Raw genomic sequence first — 23,971 nt, 5'->3', positions numbered from 1 at the left:
CTGGCTGCTGAAACATCACAATTAAAGAATTTACAGTGGATTGGTTACCTTTTCCTTTGAAATTATAGGAAGGGCTTCGAATGCCAGCTTTACCATTTCCTTCATTTTTGGGGGGGGGGGGGCGGGACACAGGGGTACGCATACCCCTAAACATTTTGTGAATCTAAGTTTGGCCTCGTTGAAGGCCAGTATTTCAATATGAGTTGGAAAATGAGAGTACCTCTAAACGTTTTTTTAAAAAAAGAAAAGAAAAAAAGCACTGGGTGCAGGGATTTTTTTGTCCTTTACAGTTCTATGGGATGCGGGTGGCGCTGTGGTCTAAACCACTGAGCCTAGGGCTTGCCGATCGGAAGGTTGGCGGTTCGAATCCCCGCAACGGGGTGAGCTCCCGATGCTGGGTCCCAGCTCCTGCCAACCTAGCAGTTCGAAAGCACGTCAAAAGTGCAAGTAGATAAGTAGGTACTGCTCCGGCGGGAAGGTAAACGGCGTTTCCGTGCACTGCTCTGGTTCACCAGAAGCGACTTAGTCATGTTGGCCACATGACCTGGAAAAACTGTCTGCGGACAAACGCCGGCTTCCTCGGCCAGTAAAGCGAGATGGGTGCCAGAACCCCAGAGTCGTTTGCGACTGGACTTAACGGTCAGAGGTCCTTTACCTTTTTTTTTACAGTTCTATGAGTCTATGGCCACCCCTTTAGCACCATGAGCACAAATAATCATCAATGTGCAATGAAATCGATTTCTCTGGAGGGATATCTTTGTAGCATTCTGAATGCTGAATTTTCTTTTCATTTGGACGAACTCGTCTTGAACTGGGAACGGAAGATGAACCAAAGTACAGTGGTACCTCGGGTTAAGTACTTAATTCGTTCCGGAGGTCCATTCTTAACTGAAACTGTTCTTAACTTGAAGCACCACTTTAGCTAATGGGGCCTCCTGCTGCCGCCGCACCGCAGGAGCACAATTTCTGTTCTCATCCTGAAGCACTATTTCTGGGTTAGCGGAGTCTGTAACCTGAAGCGTATGTAACCTGAGGTAACACTGTAGCTCGTTTGTTTGCAAAGGGACAAATGCGGTCTGGAATTAGTTCCTTTTCGGAGATGCCAAATCAGTACTTCCTTTGATGAACGAACTTCCCTACCACATTCTATGAAATGTAGGTTTGTGCAATGGAACTGGGTCAAAACACGCTGTCCACCCTAGTGCAACAAATCAATGTTGTTGTTTTAAAAAATGAACTTTTTGTGGTTTGGAAAATGATGAGCAAATACACTACAAAGTACAGAATGATTAACAGGAAGATGTATTTTTATTTTATTTTATTTAAAGGACCCCACAATAAAATTGTTGGCTTCCAGCCTCCCCGCAAAACAAATCAGAACAAGTGCTCAGGAAAGACAGGATTTAATGTAACCTCTGCATAAACTTTGTGTGATCAAATCAAGATGAATGCTCAATATATAGGAGGAGGAACTCTGTGGCTGTGTGTCAGCGTTTCTGAACTAGATGGACGAAGGATCCGACTCTGTCCCAGCTGCTTTCTTGTGCTCCTGTCTTTTCGTCAGCCACAGAAATAAGAGCTAGATAGGCCCTGCGACTTTGTACCTTCCATTTCCATTGTTTTGCTAATCAGAAAGTCGATAGGACAAACACAGGTACAAAATCGACAGCGGCAAAAAACCAGTGTATTTTAACCTCCGACATTACTTGTAGGCTAGGGGAATGATTTTAGGCTGATGCAAAGGCCTCAAGAGAATTACGGTAGCAGAGTTTCGCATGCCGGGAAACGGAGAAAAAAGGGAAAGCGCAAGCATTAATCACATTTCTGGCAGAAGCCCATCGGCGAGAGTTCAGTGCTGGGGCACGATGAGGGTTCGGGCTGCAATCTCTGAGCGCATCCGGAACAAATCACACGCAAACACACTCAACATGGCTTCTTGCACAGTACAATTGCATCTGACGCAGGGGTTTGGTTCCCAGGGCCTCACAGATGCAAAAATATGTCTATTTGAATAGCCCCACCCCAAGCAACCTTCGCTTTCTGGAGATGGGATGCAGATTGGGTCTCGCCTGCCCCCTCAAGCAAGAAAGAGAGCTGAAAAGCTCTTTCTGCATGGGGTTGTTGTAAACAAAAAATGCCCTTTTCCCTTATGGGGTATCCAAGAGCCCATATAGAGTCCTTACATAGGTTCCCTATTGGTAGGAGAGAATAACAGAGGCCAACCAGAGAATATTGAGAAGCAAAGCAGCTAGTAAGCTTGATCTTTATTGATCTGTTGCAACAGGGTGCTCCCCTCACTTGCAGGAGAGAGGAGGGACCCAGAAAAATGGTGTGCAAGGCCTTATAAAGACTTTTGAAATTGCCACCCTGTAGATCAAGACCACCCCCAGAAACATCATACATACATCACAGAAAAGGCGGTCTAAAACAGAAATTTGAATATTGTTTTATCAGCTGTTGTTGTTTATCTCCTGTCTGGCAGGTTACTTGACTGGATTGCCTGGGGAGCCCGCCATTTTTTTGTAGTGATAAATACTTAGTTCCTGGGCCAGGTCACAGGCTCACACCCTATTCATATCTTAAATGGGTGAGGATTTGTGAGGAAAGAGACAATGGGGAGGTTTCCCACTTTGACCTTGCAGAGAAAACATTTGGTCAGTTTAGGAATCAAAGTGGTTCCAGGTTGGCCTTCCTGTGCTGATCTATGTATGTGCTTGGTTGGTACACTTATGAACATTACCATATACAGTGGTGCCCCGCAAGACGAATGCCTCGCAAGACGAAAAACCCGCTAGATGAAAGGGTTTTCCGTTTTGGAGGTGCTTCGCAAGAATTTCCCTATGGGCTTGCTTCGCAAGACGAAAATGTCTTGCGAGTTTTTCCGAGTTTTTCCCCCTCCCCCCCCCCTTTTCTAAGCCGCTATGCCGCTGTAGCACCCTGCTTGTGGTTAACGCTTAGCTGGAATGAAATATTCAACGCAGCAATAGAGAAATTAAAATAATAATTTATTTGTCAGACAAATAAATATGAGGCACAGTGGTATATGGTTACCAAGCTCTGGCCTGGCCTCCTGCCATTCTGGCCAGCACTTATATTTCCTTAATCCAGCCCCCTTGCTCCTCCTGTGGCTGCCTCTGTCCAATCAGCCTGGTTGAAATTCCTATTGGCTGTTTGCTAGAACCAATCACAAAAGATACACCCATTTCCTTCTGTCCTTTTATGGGAAACAAAAAGCTATATATTCTTCTATCTATAAATGACAAATAAGTAGTAATATATCTTACATGTGTCTCAACAAGGAATCTTAATTACCAGCTCACCTCTTGCCCTCCTTGCCCTATTGCCTTCCAAAACAGATGGTTAATCTTGAATTTTTATCTTAAACATATGTCAAGGATTTTGAGTTCACATCAACATTGAGAGATCTCCTTCATTTGAAGGTTTCTAAACAAAAGGCCTGACAACCATATATCAGGAGTGCTCGATGGCGTCTTCTGTCTGGCAAGGGGGGCTGGTGGCTGACTTAATTTCAGGATAGTTACAACTCTTACAACTATATGAAATAAGAATCTAGCATTTCTTAAATCCTTTGCATAATTATATTTAAGCTAATATATTTAATACATAAATAACCTTTTAAAAGGAAAAGAAATCTTAAAAGGATCTTAGTTTAAGAAAGAAACAGCTTTAGAAAAGACTTCCCAAAAATGCTCCCTTTCTGCCAGCCAGACCAGTTGCTTTTCACTGCTCTTGGCCTTTTTAACCTTAGGAAGAAGATATGGCTCATTTTACTATTTATCAACCCTTAATTTGTAGGGTCAGTGTAACCTTGGCTGTCAGCCTGTAATTCCCTTTTTACGACTTTGAGAATTGTTTTCTGCTATAAATCAGGGGGCCCCCTTGTCTAGGAGAAAAACATTTTGCCAAGGTTCTTAGGCAGCTGCTCTTCTGCCTGGCATGAAACATTTGAAAATCTTTAAGCTCATTTTAAAATACAAGCCCTGATTAAACATATAAGCTTTAATAAAAATGCAGGCTTATGATTAGATGCCTCACCGCTTATCCGCTTATCCGCTAATAGCCGCTAAGCCGCTAATAGCGCTAATCCGCTAATCCGCTAATGGGCTTGCTTCGCAAGACGAAAAAACCGCTAGACGAAGAGACTCGCGGAACGGATTCTTTTCGTCTTGCGAGGCACCACTGTATTTAAGACCATAAAATTCCTATCACAGGGTTGGGCGGGAAGATGGATGTTTAATGCCTGAAGCTGGGTTTTGAGCTCTAAGGCCAACTCTAAGGCAAGCTTCTGCTCTATAACCAACCCTTAGCATTTGTTTTCATCCTCTCTTACATTTTATTTCTAAACTTCTTTTAGTGCTTCGTTTTGTTATTTTCATTTATTGTTTTATCTCATTGTTTTATTGTTCTAACTCCCCTAAACTGTGAGGCTGCATGAAGCTGGGCTGGGCTGAGCACTTTGCTAGGCAGTGCCAAACACAAAGTTGAGCCAAAGTTGACAAGATACTAGTTATAAATTAAGGAAGAGAAACATCACAATTATCAGAACTGTTGACGAGTGAGCCCAGGGGGCAGCTGCAGAAAGTCTCCAAAACGCTCCCTTCTGCCGGATGGCACTTATGCCGGACTCGTAAATTCAAGGCCACCACATTTAGAGATAATTGTTTTACGCAAACTGCTGACAAGTAATCATAATTATTATGGTATTTACTAGGAAGAACTGTAGGGACGTGGGTGGCACTGTGGGTTAAACCACAGAGCCTAGGACTTGCCGATCAGAAGGTCGGCGGTTCGAATCCCCGTGACGGGGTGAGCTCCCATTGCTCAGTCCCTGCTCCTGCCAACCTAGCAGTTCGAAAGCACCTCAAAGTGCAAGTAGATAAATAGGTACCACTCTGGTGGGAAGGTAAACGGCGTTTCCGTGCACTGCTCTGGTTCGCCAGAAACGGCTTAGTCATGCTGGCCACATGACCCGGAAGCTGTACGCCAGCTCCCTTGGCCAGTAAAGCGAGATGAGCGCCGCAACCCCAGAGTCGGTCACGACTGGACCTAATGGTCAGGGGTCCCTTTACCTTTACCTAGAAAGAACTGCATGGAGTTTTATTGATGCAGAAAGAGCTCTTGAGCTCCCTGCCTTGCTTGCATTTAGCATGTGGGATTTCAACCATACACAGTTGAAATCGCGCGAGTTGAACATGTGTTAAGATACGGTCCTAGTGTACGCTTGCTGAGGATCGTGGACTCCAGCTCCCATCAGGTCCAGCCACACTTCTGCAGGGCTACACACACACACACACACACAGACACCCTGCCCTAGCAACCAACAGTTGGCCGGTTGGTGGCAGAAATGCCTACTAGAGGCTTAAAAACAGCATCACTCAGGCGACAAGGTAAAAAAATGGAATGGGCTTGCTTCAAAAACTACCTGACTAAACATGGTTCCAAAAATAATGCTTGGTTGTGCTTAGGTTAATTTCACAGATATAATGGGAAAAAATTGATTTGAATAAAGGAATGCAGATTGTTGGTAACCAAGGAGAAGTGTCAAAGTCGCAAAGAGATAGAGGGAAGTCAACTAACATAACAGGGATTCAAACAAGTTTACTGGAACAGAAAGCAAGCGATTGTAAGGGAAGAAAAGAAATATAAACATAATTTCTTTCTGGGAGACTATTGTATAGAATATTCAAATTATGGTTTGTATCCTTTGAACAATTTTGTGTACGTCATTAATTCTTTTTCTTCTTCTCTTTATTATTGTATTTCCCCCCCCCTTTGCTTTTATTCTTTTTGTGTATTCAGGCGTAATTTTTAATTTATTCTTTCTCTGTCATTTTCAAAATGCAATAATTTTTAATTTTTTTGTTTTTACGCAGCATTTTCTGCCTTGACCTGAAAGCAGTTCATTTGCAATCCAGCATCCACAAGCTCTTACTGGGTGGGGAGTTATTCTTTCCTTTTGTTTTTGCATTTTGCATTTTTATGTTGTGAACTGCCCCGTGGTCTTCAGATGATGGGCAGTATACATACTTAACAAATAACAATAATAATATTTTGAAGTCTTACTGGAATCAAAGAGACACAAAACCCACAACGGGTTTAAACTACATACGCTTGAAAATTGAGTTTTTCGTTTGAAAAATCCGCTAGGGCGCAAAGCTATCTGGATTGACGTTTTTTCTTTTCACAGCCTGAAATGGGTTTGGGTTGCTGTTTTGTGTGTGTGTGTGTGTGTGTGTGTGTGTGTTAATGACCTCCTCATGCATTTTTGTCTAAACATCTCTAACCACCCCCACCCCCACTGCCAAATGGAAATAAAACACAGCTCTGCGTTCGAATCACGCTGCCAAGCGGCAACCTGGCTGTCTGCAAGTGGTTCTTCCCTCTCCAAACCCCTGATCCCTTTACGGCACGAGGGAAAGGAAGGGTATGAAATGATACAGGAAATGTAACGTGCAGGAGAAGCTTCAGCTGGCCTCACCTCCGCAAGGAAGAGCGCAGCCGCTGCAATTTCCAAACTAGTCCTAAAGGGCAGGCCCACGGAGAGCGCATTACAGTAGTCCAGATTTGAGGTTGCACGAGAACATAGGAAGCTGCCTTCTGCAGAGCCGGACCGTTGGTCCAGCTAGATCACTTTTGCCTACACTGGCTGGCAGCAGTCAGACGCCAGGGATTAAACCTGAGACACCCTGCACAGGATCATAGAGTTGGAAGAGATTCCCAAAGGTCATCTGCCTACAATTCTGTGATTCTAAGGAGCACCCCCAAACTGCACCCCTGCTCCTCCAGGGAGGATGCCGCCCCAATCAGAACAGGCACTTTATATTTTGTGGTTCTTTTTTTTAAGGGTTCTGTGAATCTTCAAGTTGCATGCTGCCAGCCTGAGCCTGCCTGCTGCAGAATTCCTGCCCTGTGTTTAGAATCGCAGGCCCTAGCCTGCTGCACTCAAAGAAATCTCTAGCGATGTGGGGCTGTGCTTCTGTTTCTCCATAAAGAGAAACTCAAAAGCAGCCTTCCTCCAACCGGGCGCCCTCCAGATGTTTTGGACTTGGGGGCTGGTGGGAGTTGTAGTATCGAGCACCTGGAGGGCGCCGGGTTGAGGAAGGCTGCACCGCAGCACGGTCAGCGTGGTCTGGAAACATGCGCTGCGCTGCAAAACCCGGCTTCTATATGCACGTGCTGTTCTCTATGTTGTCTGGGCAGAGGTAGGTATAAGGAAGCTTCATCGACTTGTTTCTGCTCTTGATTTCCTCGGAAATGTGCGCCAGACGCTCTTGAAAGGCCGTTATGAGCTGCTTCGGTTCCTCTTCGACAAAGTGCTCGTCGTCGTATTGCCCCAGAGGTTTCTGAAAACAGGAACAGAGAAAGAGATGCAAGGTCAGTTTAGTTTATTGTAACCAGACGTCTAGGACAGATCCTGTAGCTGAGGCTCCAAGACTTTGGCCACCTCATGAGAAGACTCCCTAGAAAAGACCCTGATGCGGGGAAAGATGGAGGGCACAAGGAGAAGGGGACGACGGAGGACGAGATGGAGGGACAGTGTTCTCGAAGCGACCAGCATGAGTTTGACCAAACTGCGGGAGGCAGTGGAAGACAGGAGTGCCTGGCGTGCTCTGGTTCATAGGGTCACAAAGAGTCGGACACGACTAAACGACTAAACAACAACAACACCAGACGTCCCCGTTTCCCGGGAACAGTCCCCAGATTTACAAATCTGTCCCCGGACAAAATCCGTCCCCTGATTTCATTTAATGTCCCCGGATTTATATTTTAAGTGTTGTAGATTTTTTAGCAGGGAATGAACGTTGAATGAATGGTATAAAGAGGTGTGGGATATAGCCATTCATGATCAATTAACACGTGCCATTAAGGTAAGACGGGGAATATGCCAGAGAAATGATTTTGAGGAGAAATGGAAGGTAAACAACTATTTTACTTCTAAAAGACAACTGAAGTTTAGGGAAGTTTTTAATGTCTGACGCTGTATTGTTTTTAATATTCAGTTGGAAGCCGCCCAGAGTGGCTGGGGAAACCCAGCCAGATGGGCGGGGTATAAATAAATTATTATTATTATTATTATTATTATTATTATTATTATTATTATTATGTTTGCAGGATTTGTACTGTTAAAACGGAAAGGGGTCAAACCATCGCAAGAGGTTGAGAAATTTTGGGAGGTTGGATAGTTACAATGGTCTCCGTAGCGGGATGGCCATATTTTTATTCCTATTTATTTATGATTATTACTTTTTCAAAATAAAAGGGGGGGGTGAAGAGGGTGGAGCAGAGACAGACAAAGGGATGCAGTCTCAGATTTCTTGGGACTTAGGGAGCTGTGGGAAGGAGTAGACCATCAGTCCTTGCAACTGCCTCATTGGGGCAAAGAGTTGTTGTGCTCACTAGGCCTGGGCCTCCTGAGCTTTGAGTGAAGCGAGCTCACTTCACTGGTGCCATGTGATTTATTGCTGACCTGGTGGCTTAGGCTGAGAGGCAGCGAAGTCACCCAGTGACTGGGAGCGGCCGCTGAGACCATATAACACCAGTCTTGAAAGACCTACATTGGCTCGCAGTACGTTTCTGAGCACAATTCAAAGTGTGCGTGCTGACCTTTAAAGCCCTAAAAGGCCTTGATCCAGTATATCTGAAGGAGCGTCTCCACCCCTATCGTTCAGCCCGGACACTGAGGTCCAGCGCCGAGGGCCTTCTGGCGGTTCCCTCCCTGCAAGAAGCCAAATTACAGGGAACCAGGCAGAGGGCCTTCTCGGTAGTGGCGCCCGCCCTGTGGAATGCCCTCCCACCAGATGTCAAAGAGAACAACAACTACCAGACTTTTAGAAGACATCTGAAGGCATCCCTGTTTAGGGAAGCTTTTAATGTTTGATGTATTATAGTATTGTAATATTTTTTTGGAAGCCGCTCTGAGTGGCTGGGGAAGCCGAACCAGATGGGCGGGGTATAAATAATAATAATAATAATAATAATAATAATAATAATAATAATAATAATAATAATAATATGGCTGAGTGGGGATGCGGACCCAGGTCTCTCCCAGGTCCGCCTTTCTTACCATGTCAAAATCCTCGTTCCGCAAGACCCAGATGACGGCGAGGACTTGGCTGGTGGTGTTCATCTCAGGGATGATGTCCAGGTACTCCTTCAGCGTCACTGGGGCTTTAACGTCGGGCGGCGGTTTCCTCATGGACGATGGCAAGTTGGGCATGAAGGCACCCAGTTCAAACTGCAGCCCAGAGGAGGACAGAAGAAAGTTAAACAGAGTCTGCAAATTCAGCGCATATCTATTGATTTAAAAGCAGAAGAACATAACACTCCTCCTTTCGGTTGTTGTTTCGTTTTACTATCCCCAAAGATCAGAAAGGATCTTTTCTGGCAGGGAGCCAGACAAATTGCAATTATTATTTTTTTGCATTTTGCAAAAGTTGAACTGCAGTGGAACAGAAACACCGCTGTGACAAGCACGTTTTGGAGCCGGAAAGATGAGAAGATAGCTACGAGGAAGGACTGGCAGATGAAATCATTGGACGATACAGAGATGACAAGACTGTCCAGGAAAATCAGAAATCAGTAAGATCAAAACTTCAGTAGAGAATGGGGCAAACAGAGAATGTACTTAAAAGGACACTGTAAACACTTGAACTCTCTGGAGGGCTTTAAATAACTCTTGCAATGACACAAAGACTTTGGATAGAACGGAGGGTTGTAATTTGGATCAACTTATAATATGCAGTTGATAAAGTTATTTAACTTTGCCAACAAAGGTCCGTATAGTTAAAGCTATGGTTTTCCCAGTAGTGATGTATGGAAGTGAGAGCTGGACCATAAAGAAGGCTGATCGCAGAAGAATGGATGCTTTTGAATTCTGGTGCTGGAGGAGACTCTTGAGAGTCCCATGGACTGCAAGAAGATCAAACCAATCTATTCTGAAGGAAATCAGCCCTGAGTGCTCACTGGAAGGACAGATCCTGAAGCTGAGGCTCCAAGACTTTGGCCATCTCCTGAGAAGAGAAGAATCCCTGGAAAGATGGAGGGCACAAGGAGAAGGGGACGACAGAGAATGAGATGGTGGGACAGTGTTCTCGAAGCTACCAGCATGAGTTTAATCAAACTGTGGGAGGCAGTGGAAGACAGGAGGGCCTGGCGTGCTCTGGTCCAGGGGTCACGAAGAGTCGGACACGACTAAACAACAAAACTGTTTAAAGAACCCGCGGAGGGAAGTCCAAAGATTTGGAAGAATCTTGTGTTCAATTCTTATATTTCTAAGGGTTTTATTTGTGTGAATGAACTTGTGAAACAAAAAAAAGAGAGACGAGCATGTTTCAGAATGGGAATCAGCACCTTCAGACATCCCTGACACAGATACTCCGTACTCAGACAAGGAAGGAGAGCAGAATCACTTACCTGCCCACTGTTTACGGCGGCGTGATGGGCTGAGCACGTGAAGATCGCCATGGTCAGAAACTTGATGAGTTCTGGAACAGAGCGGATGGAGGAAGGGATGCCTGCAGGAAAGCGAGAGGACAAGTCCTTTTCAACAGGTATCTTGAACCAAACAGAGAATCATAGAGCTGTAGCGTTGGAAGGGGACCGTGAGAGCCAGCGAGTCCAAGCCCCGGCCATCTTTTTCTCAAACCCACCAGCCTGGGATTTAACCCAACCATGCATCTTGGGTCCCATTTCCTTTTTTGATTTTTTCTTTTTATTAATGTTCTTATGTCACATATGTATACATCATCATATTACATTACACGGCATATTATAGTATAATTTCCAACATGTATACAAATTCTATACCATATTTTTCGCTGTATAAGACGCACTTTCCCCTTCCTAAAAAGTAAGGGGAAATGTGTGTACGTCTTATGGAGCGAATGCAGGCTGCGCAGCATTCCCAGGAGCCAGAACAGCAAGAGGGATCCTTGCTTTCGCTGCGCAGCGATCCCTCTTGCTGTTGTGACATCGCTTCACTGGAGAGGTGCTGCACAGAGAGGGAGAGATTTTTTTTTCTTGTTCTCCTCCTCTAAAACTAGGTACATCTTATGGGCAGGTGCATCTTATAGAGCGAAAAATATGGTATGTCAATTTTACGTACCTAAAGAAAGAAAAAAGAAAAAAGAAAGACATAAAGCTATTTCAAAATAATATTTGTACCAACACTACGGACTTCCTGTCAGTCTCGTTGTATATTTTTTTTTTTTTAACAAATGAATGTACTCTTATTATTGTATATAATAAGAGGGGCCAGCACTGTCCGGAGACACTTCCGGGTCACGTGGCCAGCGTGACAAAGCTGCATCTGGCGAGCCAGAGCCGCACACGGAAACGCCGTTTACCTTCCCGCTGGTAAGCGGTCCCTATTTATCTACTTGCACCCGGAGGTGCTTTCGAACTGCTAGGTTGGCAGGCGCTGGGACCGAGCAGCGGGAGCGCACCCCGCCGCAGGGATTCGAACCGCCGACCTTTCGATCGGCAAGTCCTAGGCGCTGAGGCTTTAACCCACAGCGCCACCTGTGTCCTATATCAATATGTACCCTTAATCTTGTTTCTCAATTTCTCTCCAACGTCAATCGAATGCTAGCATATATAGCGAACCTTTACTATATTTTTGAACATATATCTATCCCATTTTTCCATAAATTTTTGTTCTTGGGACCTGTTTCTTAATCTTGTACCATATGTCTGTAAGGGAGTCGTGCTTTACAAAGCATGTTTGATTTTGACAGTGGGGCAGGCCCCCTTGGAAGAAGGCATTCCCTACTTCATTGGAGGTTTATAAACAGAGGTCGGGTGGCCCCAAACTTGATGGCCGTTGCTGTTCAAATGGTGTGTGTGTGGTAGAGTTAGCAGAGCTGACGAGGAAGATCAGGAATCGGTGCGACGAACTGTTTCAAAAGGACCGGAGCAAATTTATATTCTACAGTGGTGCCCCGCAAGACGAATGCCTCGCAAGACGAAAAACCCGCTAGACGAAAGGGTTTTCCGTTTTTCAAGGCGCTTCGCAAGACGAATTTCTCTATGGGCTTGCTTCGCAAGACGAAAACGTCTTGCGATTTTTTTTCGCTCCCCCCCCTTTTTTCTAAGCCGCTAAGCCGCTAATACCGCTAATCTGCTAAGCTGCTAATAGGGTTGCTTCGCAAGACGAAAAAACCGCTAGACGAAGAGACTCGCGGAACGGATTCTTTTCGTCTTGCGAGGCACCACTGTATATGAAAGAGCATTGTAAACATCTGAAAACGTTTGTAGGTTTGAGGTGAAATGTTTTGTAATGAGTATATAAGGAAGTGATTTACATTTAATGAGGGGAAATACAAAAAAAAGAGAGAGAGAAGGTGAAAATGGTGATAGAAATGCTAAGAAAAATGTAATTATGTATGGAAGTCAGAAAGAGGGGCGGGGGGAGGTCGGTGCTCTGTTAGAGCGATGTTTGAGTTTATTGAATTATGCACGGAAACTGTGATTATGATAAAATTGAAAATGCAATAGTAATTATGATAAAAAACAAAAACAAATAGTGTGTGTGTGTGTGTGTGTGTGTGTGTGTGTGTTTGAGAGGGAGAGAGAGATTTTGTGATCAATTATATGGGGTGATGCTCGCCTGCCCCCCCCCCCCAATATTTTATTCAGGTTGGCTGGAGACAGGGACCCTAGGGCAGAAATAGGATCGGGTCTTCCTCCTTTCCCTTGTGACCCCAAACCACTACAGCACTGTTGGCGTTACAGAACTTCAGCCAGGAAAAGGACAGAGACAAAATTAGAATTCGCCTGCTGTTGGCTCTGGCGCCATCTAGTGTTGGGCTCCCTGGCTTCCATCCAAGGGGGAAAGCTCAACAACTTTGACTTCCTTTAAAAACACCTTTGGCTGCCCCCCCGCCCCACAAAAATCCTGGCTACGCCCCTGCTTCCATCCTACCAGCTCTAAAAGGTACCAGGTGACACTAGCTGCTTCCATGGACCAGCATCTCGTCACTCCAAGACCCTCAGCATCTCCTCCTGCCCCCATCAACTGGAGGAAAGGGCCTAGGAACCTGATCTACAACTTCAACTGCCAGGGGTCTGGAGATTCTGCTGTTACACACTGTATTAAACAAAAATCTGCCCTTATTCCCTTATGGGGGACACAAGAGCCCTTATAATGTCCTTTGTAGGTTCTCCATCAGTCGGAGAAAATAACAGAGGCCAACCAGAGAATACTGAGAAGCAAAGCAGCTAATAAACCTGATCTTTATTGATCTGTTGCAACAGGGTGCTCCCCTCACCCGCAGGAGAGGAGGAGGGCCCAGAACAAAGGTGTGCCCGCCCTTATATAGACATTTTAAATTGCTAGCCCTGGAGTCCAAGACCACCCCCAGACACATCATACCTACATCACAGAAAGGGCGGTCTACAACAGAAATCTGAGTGCGTTGTTTACCTCCTGTCTGGCAGGTTACCAGTTAATGCTCACTTGACTGGATACCCTGGGGAGCCTGGCCAGTCTTTTGTAATGACAAATACTTAGCTCCTGAGCCAGGTCACAGGCTCACCCTATTCATACACAGACATACCCTTAAGACAGGATTTGTGAAGGGAAAGGCAATGGGGAGGTTTTCCCATTTTCCTTGACCTTGTAGAGAAATCATTTGGTCAGTTTGGGTGTCAAAATGGTTCCAGGGCTGTTTTCCTGTGCTGTTTCAGACATGTGGTTTATATATTTATGTACGTGTTTGCTTGGTACATTTATGAACATTTATTATATATAAGACCTTAATTTTTTTATTGCAACACCCTTCAAGTACCCCCAGTCTAACTGCAGCTTCCTTCATGCGTTTTCACACTGTGACCTGCATTGGGGCTCAGACATGGCTGAAGAGCATAATAAAACAGGTGTGCGTGCTAAATGCACATTCTTGCCTTGCAGCGGGTTGGGCTAGATGACACTGGGTGTCCCTTCCAACTCAACCATTCTGTGATTCCATGAAATGGTGCATCGCAGCTGACTGCACACCAGAGGTATTGTTAGCCGTGTGGCAGCGGATACTTTTAAATAGGCTTTCCCAAGTGTGACGGACTGTCTAAACAAGTCCCGAAGGAAGGAAAACAGCGGGCAGAACAGAAGCAGCAGGAAATGGGTTTGGCGGAGTACCTGACGACCGCTTGGACAGAAAGCCCTTTGTGAAGATGTCGCAGATCCAGGCCTGAAGCTCGTAATCTCTCTGGACAGACAAGTTGCTTTTGTAGTACAATTCTACAATGCCAGAGACAAAGCTGTAGGGAAAATGAGACGTTAGGCCGGCTCCCCAGGCAGACTGTGTGCGGAATAGTAGCTCTGTGAGGCGTAAACTATAACAGCAACAAACAACAACAATTTATTTATACCCCACCCATCTGGCTGGGTTTCCCCAGCCACTCTGGGTGGCTCCCAACAGAATATTAAAAACACAATAAAACATCAAACATTCAAAACATCCCTAAATGGGGCTGCCTTCAGATGTCTTCTAAAAGTCAGGTCGTTGTTTATTTCCTTGACGTCTGATGGGAGGGCGTTCTACAGATTGGGTGCCACTACCGAGAAGGCCCTCTGCCTGGTTCCCTGTAACCTCACTTCTCACAGGGAGGGAACCACCAGAAGGCCCTCGGAGCTGGACCTCAAGGCCGTTTAGGGTTTTAAAAGTCAGCAACAACACTTTGAATTGTGCTCGGAAATGTCCTGGGAGCCAGTATAGGTCTTTCAGGACCGGTGTTACATGGTCTTGGTGGGAAATAACATCCCCAGGATTCATGTCTGTGTCTGTGCACTACATGGGCTTTGATGCCTTGCTCTTGAGTAGCAGCTCTCCCCACCCCATACATGGCGGCAAACCACTCTGGAAACCGGGAGCAGAGTTTGAGATCAGGCGTGCACAGGGAGGTGGGCATGGGGCTGATGTATGAAGAAGACTCCAGCCATTCCACTGAAAGCACCCAGAGAATCCTGTTTCTCTTACCTCTCGATGGCATCCCATATCTTCAGCCCGTCGTCCCTGTAGTAGTAATCAGCAAGCGAGCCGACTCCTCGGGCCTCAATGTCCTCAGGGAGGCACAGATCCGTGTAGGTCAGGTTGTCCAGGCACTTTTTAAGAAGCACAGCTAACCCTCGGCGCCCGGTCGCTATGGCCTGTGGCGGAAAACGGGTGGGGAAGAGAGAAGACCACTCACTCAGCACACTCCCAAATGAGGCACATTGAATTCTGCCCCAGCTGAAGTTTCCAAACTATCTTCAGAGGGAGCCCCGTGTATAATCTAACACTTGCCAGTGCTGATCTACAAGTATAGACTTGGAAACAATTGCTATAATTTAGGTACCTTTCATCATATGTGGCGGACGTGCCAGGTAACAAAAACTTTCTGGGAGATGATATATAATGAAATGAAAAAAAAGTTTAAAATAACATATGCTAAAAAAACAACAACCCAGAAGCTTTCTTATTAGGAATTGTAGGTACCGAGATCCCAAAGGACCAGAAAAGACTGTTCATGTACGCGACAACAGCCGCACAGATGTTATTTGCCCAGAAATGGGAAGAAGAAACAATCTTGACCAGCGAAGAATGGCAGACCAAGTTGATGGATTATGCTGAAATGGCAAAATTAACTGGGAAGCTCGGGAACCAAGAGGACAAGAACTTTAAAAAAGAATGGGAATCTGTTTATAATTTATTCAGGAGACCATTGCAAACAGATGAAAACATTAGCAGGATTTTAATCACACTTGTAATGTAACTGCGGGAGGCAGTGGAAGACAGGAGTGCCTGGCGTGCTCTGGTCCATGGGGTCACAAAGAGTCGGAAACGACTAAACAACAACAAATGTAACAAAAACTATGGACAATTTAGATGGATAAAAAAATGTGTATTATGGGCTGATTGATATTAGGACCCATGGAGGGGGTGGGGGGTAGTCGTGAGCTTCAGAGCAATCTCTTTATACGGATTTTTAATTGATTTTGTTATAACTTTATATTTTTAAAAAACCAAATAAAAACTACTTTGCAAAAAAGAGAGAGGAAATAATTGCTATAATTTAAATTGGGTTGTGGGATGCGGGTGGCGCTGTGGGTTAAACCACAGAGCCTAGGACTTGCCGATCAGAAGGTTGGCGATTTGAATCCCCGTGACGGGGTGAGCTCCCGTTGCTCGGTCCCTGCTCCTGCCAACCTAGCAGTTCGAAAGCACGTCAAAGTGCAAGTAGATCATTAGGTACCGCTCTGGTGGGAAGGTAAACGGCGTTTCCGTGCGCTGCTCTGGTTCGCCAGAAGCGGCTTAGTCCTGCTGGCCACATGACCCGGAAGCTGTGTGCTGGCTTCCTCGGCCAGTAAAGCGAGATGAGAGCCACAACCCCAGAGTCGGCCACGACTGGACCTAATGGTCAGGGGTCCCTTTACCTTTTACTAAATTGGGTTGTACCCTGTTAACTTGTACTCAGAGCACATCCATTGAAACGGACAGGCTTAAGTTAGCTACATCTATCGGCTTCTGAGTAAGACTAACCTGGGATCGATCCCCAATGCATTTAAATCTGGCAGGGAGGCCTATGGCTCAACCCACTCACTCCCTTGGGAGGAAACTTCAAATCTCCCCATTGAATCTCCTCCTTTGGGTTCTGCATCCTTAAACCAAACCGGGCAGCCTTCAAAGGCAGGGCACTTCCAGAACAGAAGACTGCCCTCAGAGCCCTGCAAAACAGAGAGGCACCCCCAGAAAAGACTCCCCAAGTCAGCTGCGAACCACCATGCGGTCGAATGGGTAGGGTGTGGAAGAACAGAGATCACCGTATGTCCTGGGGCCTGAAGAGCTGGCTCAGCGCGGAAGGCATTCCACGGTGGGTCCAAGGGCGTCCCACAAGTCTCCCACTTACCTTGTCAAAGGTACCTCCTTGGCTGATAAGGTAGGTTCTGGCCAGCACGTTGATATGGATGGAATAACGGAGGTGAGGAATCAAAAGCTGGAGGGGGGCGGAAAGGGAACACATGTAATAATAATAATAATAATAATAATAATAATAATAATTTATTATTTGTACCCCGCCCATCTGGCTGGGCTTCCCCCAGCCACTCTGGGTGGCTTCCACAGTGACCAAAAATACTAAAATGTCACACATTAAAAACTTCCCTGAACGGGGCTGCCTTAAGATGTCTTCTGAATGTCAGGTAGTTGTTTATCGCTTTGACATCTGATGGGAGGGCGTTCCACAGAGCGGGTGCCACTACCGAGAAGGCCCTCTGCCTGCTTTGCTTCTCGCAATGACGGAACCACCAGAAGGCCCTCGGCGCTGGACCTCAGTGTCCGGGCAGAACGATGGGGGTGGAGATGCTCCTTCAGCTCTACTGGGCCTTTGAGGCCGTTTAGGGCTTTAAAGGTCAGCACCAACACTTTGAATTGCGCTTGGAAACGTACTGGGAGCCAATGTAGGTCTTTCAAGGCTGGTGTTATATGGTCTCGGCAGCCTCTCCCAGTCACCAGTCTAGCTGCCGCATTCTGGATTAGTTGTAGTTTCCGGGTCACCTTCAAAGGTAGCCCCACATAGAGTGCATTGCAGTAGTCCAAGTGGGAGATAACTAGAGCATGCACTACTCTGGCGAGACAGTCTGCGGGCAGGTAAGGTCTCAGCCTACGTACCAGATGGAGCTGGTAAACAGCTGCCCTGGACACAGATTTGACCTGCGCCTCCATGGACAGCGGTGAGTCCAGAATGACTCCCAGGCTGCGCACCTGGTCCTTCAGGGGCACAGTTACCCCATTCAGGATCAGGGAGTCCTCCACACCAGCCCGCCCCCTGTCCCCCAAAAACGTGTAAGGATGGGGGGTGTTGTCTCAAAGTATGCAGAGACAAAGGTCTTGTAACTGAAGTCATAGCATGCTCTCCCCCTGATTCTCCCCTTCGCAGCCCCTCCACCCCTCTCAAGTCCAATCCCTGACAACAGCCCTTTCCCCCTCCATGAATTATCCCAGTCCTCTTTTAAAGCCTTCTAGACCAGTGTTTCCCAACCTTGGGGCTCCAGCTGTTTTCGGACTACAATTCCCATCATCCCTGACCACTGGTCTTGCTAGCTAAGGTTGATGGGAGTTGTAGTCCAAAAACAGCTGGAGGCCCAAGGTTGGGAAACACTGTTCTAGATTGTTGGCCTTGACTACCTCCTGCAGGAACAAGTTCCACAGTTTAAGTATTCACTACATCAAGAAGGACTTTTTTTTATTTGTCCCCAATCTTCTAACTTTCAGATTCACGAGATACCCACAAGTTATTTATTTTTTTTATAAGAGGGGGCAAAGTTTTCTTTCAAAGCCATCCAGGCTGGTAGCATCGCTGCCTCCTCTGAGAGAGGCAGCCTTTTCCCCCAGATGGGGTTTGTTTCCTTCAAAAGATAAAAGAGGATATCGAAAACATCTCTCCCCATAAAGGTAAAGGGACCCCTGACCATTAGGTCCAGTCGTGGCCGACTCTGGGGTTGCGGCGCTCATCTCGCTTTACTGGCCGAGGGAGCCGGTGTACAGCTTCTGGGTCATGTGGCCAGCATGACTAAGCCACTTCTGGCAAACCAGAGCAGCGCACGGAAACGCCGTTTACCTTCCCGCCGGAGTGGTACCTATTTATCTACTTGCACTCTGACGTGCTTTCGAACTGCTAGGTTGGCAGGAGCAGGGACCAAAGAACGGGAGCTCACCCCGTCGCAGGGATTCAAACTGCTGACCTTCTGATCGGCAAGTCCTAGGCTCTGTGGTTTAACCCACAGCGCCACCCACGTCCCTATATCCCTCCCTGTACTTGCTGCTAAATGCCCCAAACTCAACCCCTCTGGGCTCTCTCACCTTGAACAGGGGGTGACACATGGGGAGCTGCCTCAGTGTCGACACCGCAAAGACTTCCGCCATCAGATGTCCACGGAGCAGGTGGGTGCTCACCTCGTGGATGTGGAATTCGGAGTTTCGCACCCAGGTCTTGGCTAAGGTCCATATCCACTCTTCGTCGGTGGGTAAGAAAATGGGACTTTGGGGACCTGGGCGCTGGCTCAGCTGGAAGAGGGAATCACAATGGAATAAAAGATGCAAAGGAAGGTGTCTTCAGACTGTCTAGAACAGGGGTCAGCAACCTTTTTCAGCAGGGGGCCGGTCCACTGTCCCTCAGACCTTGTGGGGGGCCAGGCTATATTTTGAGGGAAAAAATGAACAAATTCCTATGCCCCACAAATAACCCAGAGGTGCATTTTAAATAAAAGGACACATTCTACTCATGTAAAAATCCGCGGGCCGGATTGAGAAGGTGATTGGGCTGCATTCGGCCCCCAGGCCTTAGGTTGCCTACCCCTGGTCTAGAAGACAGGCTGAATTTTCCCCTGTTTGTTTTTTTAATCGTTACCTGGATGGCTAGAGGAATGACTTCTCCAGAAGGCTTTTGGTGCAGCAAACACAGAGGGGCAGCAATGTATTGCTCTTTGCCATTCACCTTGATGGTAGGGATACCTTCCAGCAACTTGTAATCTGCTAGGTAAATGGTTCCTTTCTGAAAAACAGAGTTGGAACGGGTTGGAGAAGCGAGGAAAATTTGACTCCCATCTGACGTTAGCCCGCCCAGCATTTTGGACTAAAGTTGCCATCATCCCCAGCCATCCACCTCCTCTGGTGACGGCTGCATTTTTGGTCCTTTAGAACTATTTTGGTTACCGTATTTTTTGCTCTATAAGACTCACTTTTTCCCTCCTAAGATGTAAGGGGAAATGTGTGTGCGTCTTATGGAGCAAATGCAGACTGCGCAGCTATCCCAGAAGCCAGAACAGCAAGAGGGATCGCTGCTTTCACTGCGCAGAGATCCCTCTTGCTGTTCTGGCTTCTGAGATTCAGAATATTTTTTTTCTTGTTTTCCTCCTCCAAAAACTAAGTGCATCTTGTGGTCTGGTGCGTCTTATAGAGCAAAAAATACGGTACCTGCCTTGGATACTATTACTAGAGAGGTGGGCTATGGATATTTTAGACATATATATGCATAGAGAAGGGGACACACACACACACACACACACACACACACACACACACGAATGTGGCTCTGCAATACAGCCAATGAGAAGGAGAGCAATGAACAACCTCCAACTCTTCCTTGAGGGTAGTGGATTCTCCCAAAGGCCCGGCCACCATCTCCTGGGTCACAGGGAAGTTTTCCGGGATTTTGGTGCATTTCCGGATCAACACAGGGTTGATTCCGTTCAGGTACTGGTAGCCGAAGAAATTGTCATCTTTCCAGTGCCTGAACACATACTCTGGAGAAGGGAAGAAGGAGAGACACAGATCATTGAAAGCCTGCTGGAAAAGAAGCGTTTTTGCCAATAATAATGATGATGATGATGATGATGATGATGATGACAAGCTGCTCATTCTGGACGGTTTCCAACAGAATACAAAAACACAGAAAAACATCTGACATTAGAAACTTCCCTAAACAGGGCTGCCTTCAGATGTCTATGGAAGGTTGTATAATTGTTTATCTCCTTGACATCTGATGGGAGGACGTTCCACAGGGCGGGTGCCACCACCGAGAAGGCCCTCTGCCTGGTTCCCTGTAACCTCACTTCTCGCAGGGAGGGAACTGCCAGAAGGCCCTCGGAGTTGGACCTTAGGGGGCTGAACGATAGGGGTGGAGGTGCTCCTTCAGGTATACTGGGCCAAGGCCGTTTAGGGCTTTAAAGATCAGCACCAACACATTGAATTGTGCTCAGAAACGTACTGGGAGCCAATATAGATCTCTTAGGACCTGTGTTGTATATGGTGCCAGCAGCCACATCCAGTCACCAGTCCAGCTGCCACATTCTGGATTAATTGTAGTTTCCGAGTCACTCTAGTAAAGCTCATCAATGATGGTGCCAGGTGAGCCGCCCCGGGGGAGAGGATTCCACAAATACGGAGCTACCACCGAAAAGGCCCGTTCTCATATTGCGACTCTCCGGACCTCTCATGGAAAGGGTTTGCTTTGAAGAGAGGCAGCTTCCTCAGCCCTCACTGACCTGTGACAGAGGTGTGATAGAACCAGAAGACCTTGCGAATGTCCTCAAGCTTCTCCCAGGAGTATGGTTTGTCCAGGAAGCCCTTCATTTTGGCCTCAAACAGCCTGAGGAGGAGACGCAGAAAGAGAACTTGTCAAGGAAGAGGCATGCCATTACAGAGGAGGAGGAACAACTGCCCTTGAGCAAAGCTTCCTTGTACACAGAGTCAGACCATAGTGCTGCCAACTCTGGCTGGCAGCTGCTGTCCAAGGTCTTGTGCAAAGGGAGGCGGCTGAACAGACCAAAGAAAGGCTTTCTTCACATCTTGCATCGTTAAACTAGGGAACTCATTGCCACAAGAAACAGCGATGCCCACCAACTTCATACTGATACGAAAAGGGGGGGGGTGCCTCTTGTCCTTACCCTCCCACCGGTTGCCAGAGGGTCCGAGGCGATGACCTCAAGGGCACCCACCCCCACCTAGACCCCTCAGCCCCACTATACTCCTGGCCGCATAAATAAAGTGCCTTTCCCTTTCTCCATATGGGCGAAATAAGCCCCTCTTTTCCTTAAGCCTCCCTCTCGCTCCATCTTTACTGTGGGTTGACCGTATCAAGTTGTAACCTCCATTCGCTACAATGGCTGCGTTCTACCCAATCAGAACCATGCATTCGCTTTGCAGCGCTAGCTCAGTGAGCTCCTGCACGCCTCATTTGAACTCTTGACAAGCTGCTGACGGCTCCCCGCCGGGAGAACAATGGAACCGCAACTCGTGAACTCCTTAAAAGTGTCAAATCTCGCTACAATGTATCCCTTTTATTTCCGACCTCAATTATCAATATAAGAATGGACCGAAACGGACTAAAACCTTCTAAAATTCGTATAAAATCAACCGCAGCTCCGATTTCTGTGATTCTGGTGTCGATCGACTCAGTTTCTTCAGGACTCCATGACACATCCTCTGTCTCCATAATCCCTCGAGCGAGGTGTCACGTACTCAGGAAGACCCTAATCCGGTCAAATCACCCTGCCCAACCTTTCCTCCGGGCAATGCCAGGTGCTAAGGTAAAGGTAAAGGTACCCCTGCCCGTACGGGCCAGTCTTGACAGACTCTGGGGTTGTGCGCCCATCTCACTTAAGAGGCCAGGGGCCAGCGCTGTCCGGAGACACTTCCGGGTCACGTGGCCAGCGTGACATCGCTGCTCTGGCGAGCCAGAGCCGCACACGGAAACACCGTTTACCTTCCCGCTGGTAAGCGGTCCCTATTTATCTACTTGCACCCGGAGGTGCTTTCGAACTGCTAGGTTGGCAGGCGCTGGGACCGAGCAGCGGGAGCGCACCCCGCCGCAGAGATTCGAACCGCCGACCTTTCGATCAGCAAGCCCTAGGCGCTGAGGCTTTAACCCACAGCGCCACCTGCGTCCCCCAATGCCAGGTGCTAGACTTTACATATTCGGACTATTGTCCTCTCATCACCGATACTCAGGAAGCGCTTATCTGCGCATATCTCCAGCTCTGCATATTCCCCCTCTCTCCTCGGTATGTTAATCTGTGTAACCCAACCTCTCTTTAATGTATTCATGATGCGACCATGACGTATTTTGCACTGTATTCTGGGACACGGAGGGAAGTTTCAAAAGTTCATGTCGCCCCATTCTCGGGGTTCAATCTCGCCTTGAACCTGTTGCGCAATAAACTTGGATCTTCTGCAGCTTGCTCCTGTCTCCGGCTGAGCTCATTTTCCTCCGCAGGGACCCGCGGACTTAGTCCGACGAGCTGGGTGGCAGAGCAGCCTCGCACCCAGATTTTACCGTAACAATGCCTTCCACGCGCCCTGGGAGAAAACAGGACATCCCATTTTTCCCCATGAGATCTCGGCAGCCATTTTGGGTGCTGTGATCTATGCGTGCCCTTGCGCTGCGCTGTCGCCCCGAAAAGTACCTTATCAGGGTGAGAGCAAGGCACAGGTCATGTGATTCGTTTGGGAACGCGTCCCGGAAGATGAGCGTCCCAGTTTTGAATGGGGAAAAGTTGGAAAGTATGTATGTAAGTTGCATTGTTGGAAAACAATCTCCAGGGGTCTTGAGGGTCAAAGCCGAGGGTCACACATCCCACTCCTCCCTAAATGAATAGGTTATATTATGTAATATTTGTACGCAGCTTTTTCAACAACCAAGCCGAGGTCCAAGTACAGTGGCGCCTCGCAAGACGAAATTAATCCGTTCCGTGAGGCTCTTCGTATAGCGGTTTTTTCGTCTTGCGAAGCAAGCCCATTGACAGCTTAGCAGATTAGAGCTATTAGCGGTTTAGCGGCTTTTAGCAGATCAGCTGATAAGTGGCTTAGGGCTTAAGGAAAAGAGGGGGAAGGGAAAAAACCCGCAGGAACTCGCAAGACATTTTCGTCTTGCGAAGCAAGCCCATAGGGAAATTCGTTTTGCGAAGCGCCTCCAAAACGGAAAACCCTTTCGTCTAGCGGGTTTTCCGTCTTGCGAGGCGTTCGTCTTGCGGGGCACCACTGTATCTCACAGAGGCATCAGAGCCTTAAAGAAATCAAAACAACCAGCCTAAGACTGAATCCATATTTTTGACTAGCAGGGGAGATAAAACCTTCCTTTGCCGAAGTCGTCTCCAGCTTAAGAAGTGCTCACAGGCTCATACAACAAGAAATAATATTTAGAATATACTGGACCCCATTATGTTTCTTTAAAAAAGGGCTATCTATGGTATCTAACTGTTGGAGATGCAATAAGGACAAGGCTTCTCTAAAACATAAGTTTTTCATTGTTCTATATTGAAAGATTTTTGGCAGAAGTTCTAGTTACAGGTAGGTAGCCATGTTGGTCTGCCGTAGTCAAAACAAAATAAAAAAATTCCTTCCAGTAGCACCTTAAGGTAAAGGTACCCTTGCCCGAACGGGCCAGTCTTGACAGACTCTGGGGTTGTGCGCCCATC

General features: G+C 47.0%; 1 protein-coding gene across 2 annotated transcripts in view; it reads right to left on the bottom strand.

Annotated features, from left to right (window-relative positions):
* Window positions 1-5,599: 5,599 nt before the first annotated feature.
* Window positions 5,600-23,971, bottom strand: part of LOC307202141 (polyunsaturated fatty acid lipoxygenase ALOX15B-like) — a 41,580-nt gene continuing 23,208 nt past the window's right edge. The window contains exons 5-15 of one of the 2 annotated variants that reach the window (XR_013832819.1): window positions 21,041-21,144; window positions 20,127-20,299; window positions 19,405-19,548; window positions 18,858-19,061; window positions 16,906-16,992; window positions 14,997-15,166; window positions 14,156-14,277; window positions 10,435-10,535; window positions 9,086-9,256; window positions 6,794-7,364; window positions 5,600-6,753 (exon numbers count right to left, since the gene is read on the bottom strand). Coding sequence is in view for 1 of the 2 variants with exons in the window: in XM_079951856.1 (XP_079807982.1) it covers window positions 7,185-7,364; window positions 9,086-9,256; window positions 10,435-10,535; window positions 14,156-14,277; window positions 14,997-15,166; window positions 16,906-16,992; window positions 18,858-19,061; window positions 19,405-19,548; window positions 20,127-20,299; window positions 21,041-21,144 (1,456 nt within the window). In the remaining variant the exon portion in view is untranslated. Of the gene's footprint in view, window positions 7,365-9,085; window positions 9,257-10,434; window positions 10,536-14,155; window positions 14,278-14,996; window positions 15,167-16,905; window positions 16,993-18,857; window positions 19,062-19,404; window positions 19,549-20,126; window positions 20,300-21,040; window positions 21,145-23,971 lie in introns of both variants that reach the window. The other variant, XM_079951856.1, reaches the window with a different exon arrangement.

This window comes from Podarcis cretensis, assembly GCF_951804945.1.
Source record: "Podarcis cretensis genome assembly, chromosome: 13".
Lineage (NCBI taxonomy): Eukaryota > Metazoa > Chordata > Lepidosauria > Squamata > Lacertidae > Podarcis > Podarcis cretensis.
Note: the sequence above shows the minus strand (reverse complement) of the source record. Positions and strands in the feature narration are given on the sequence as shown.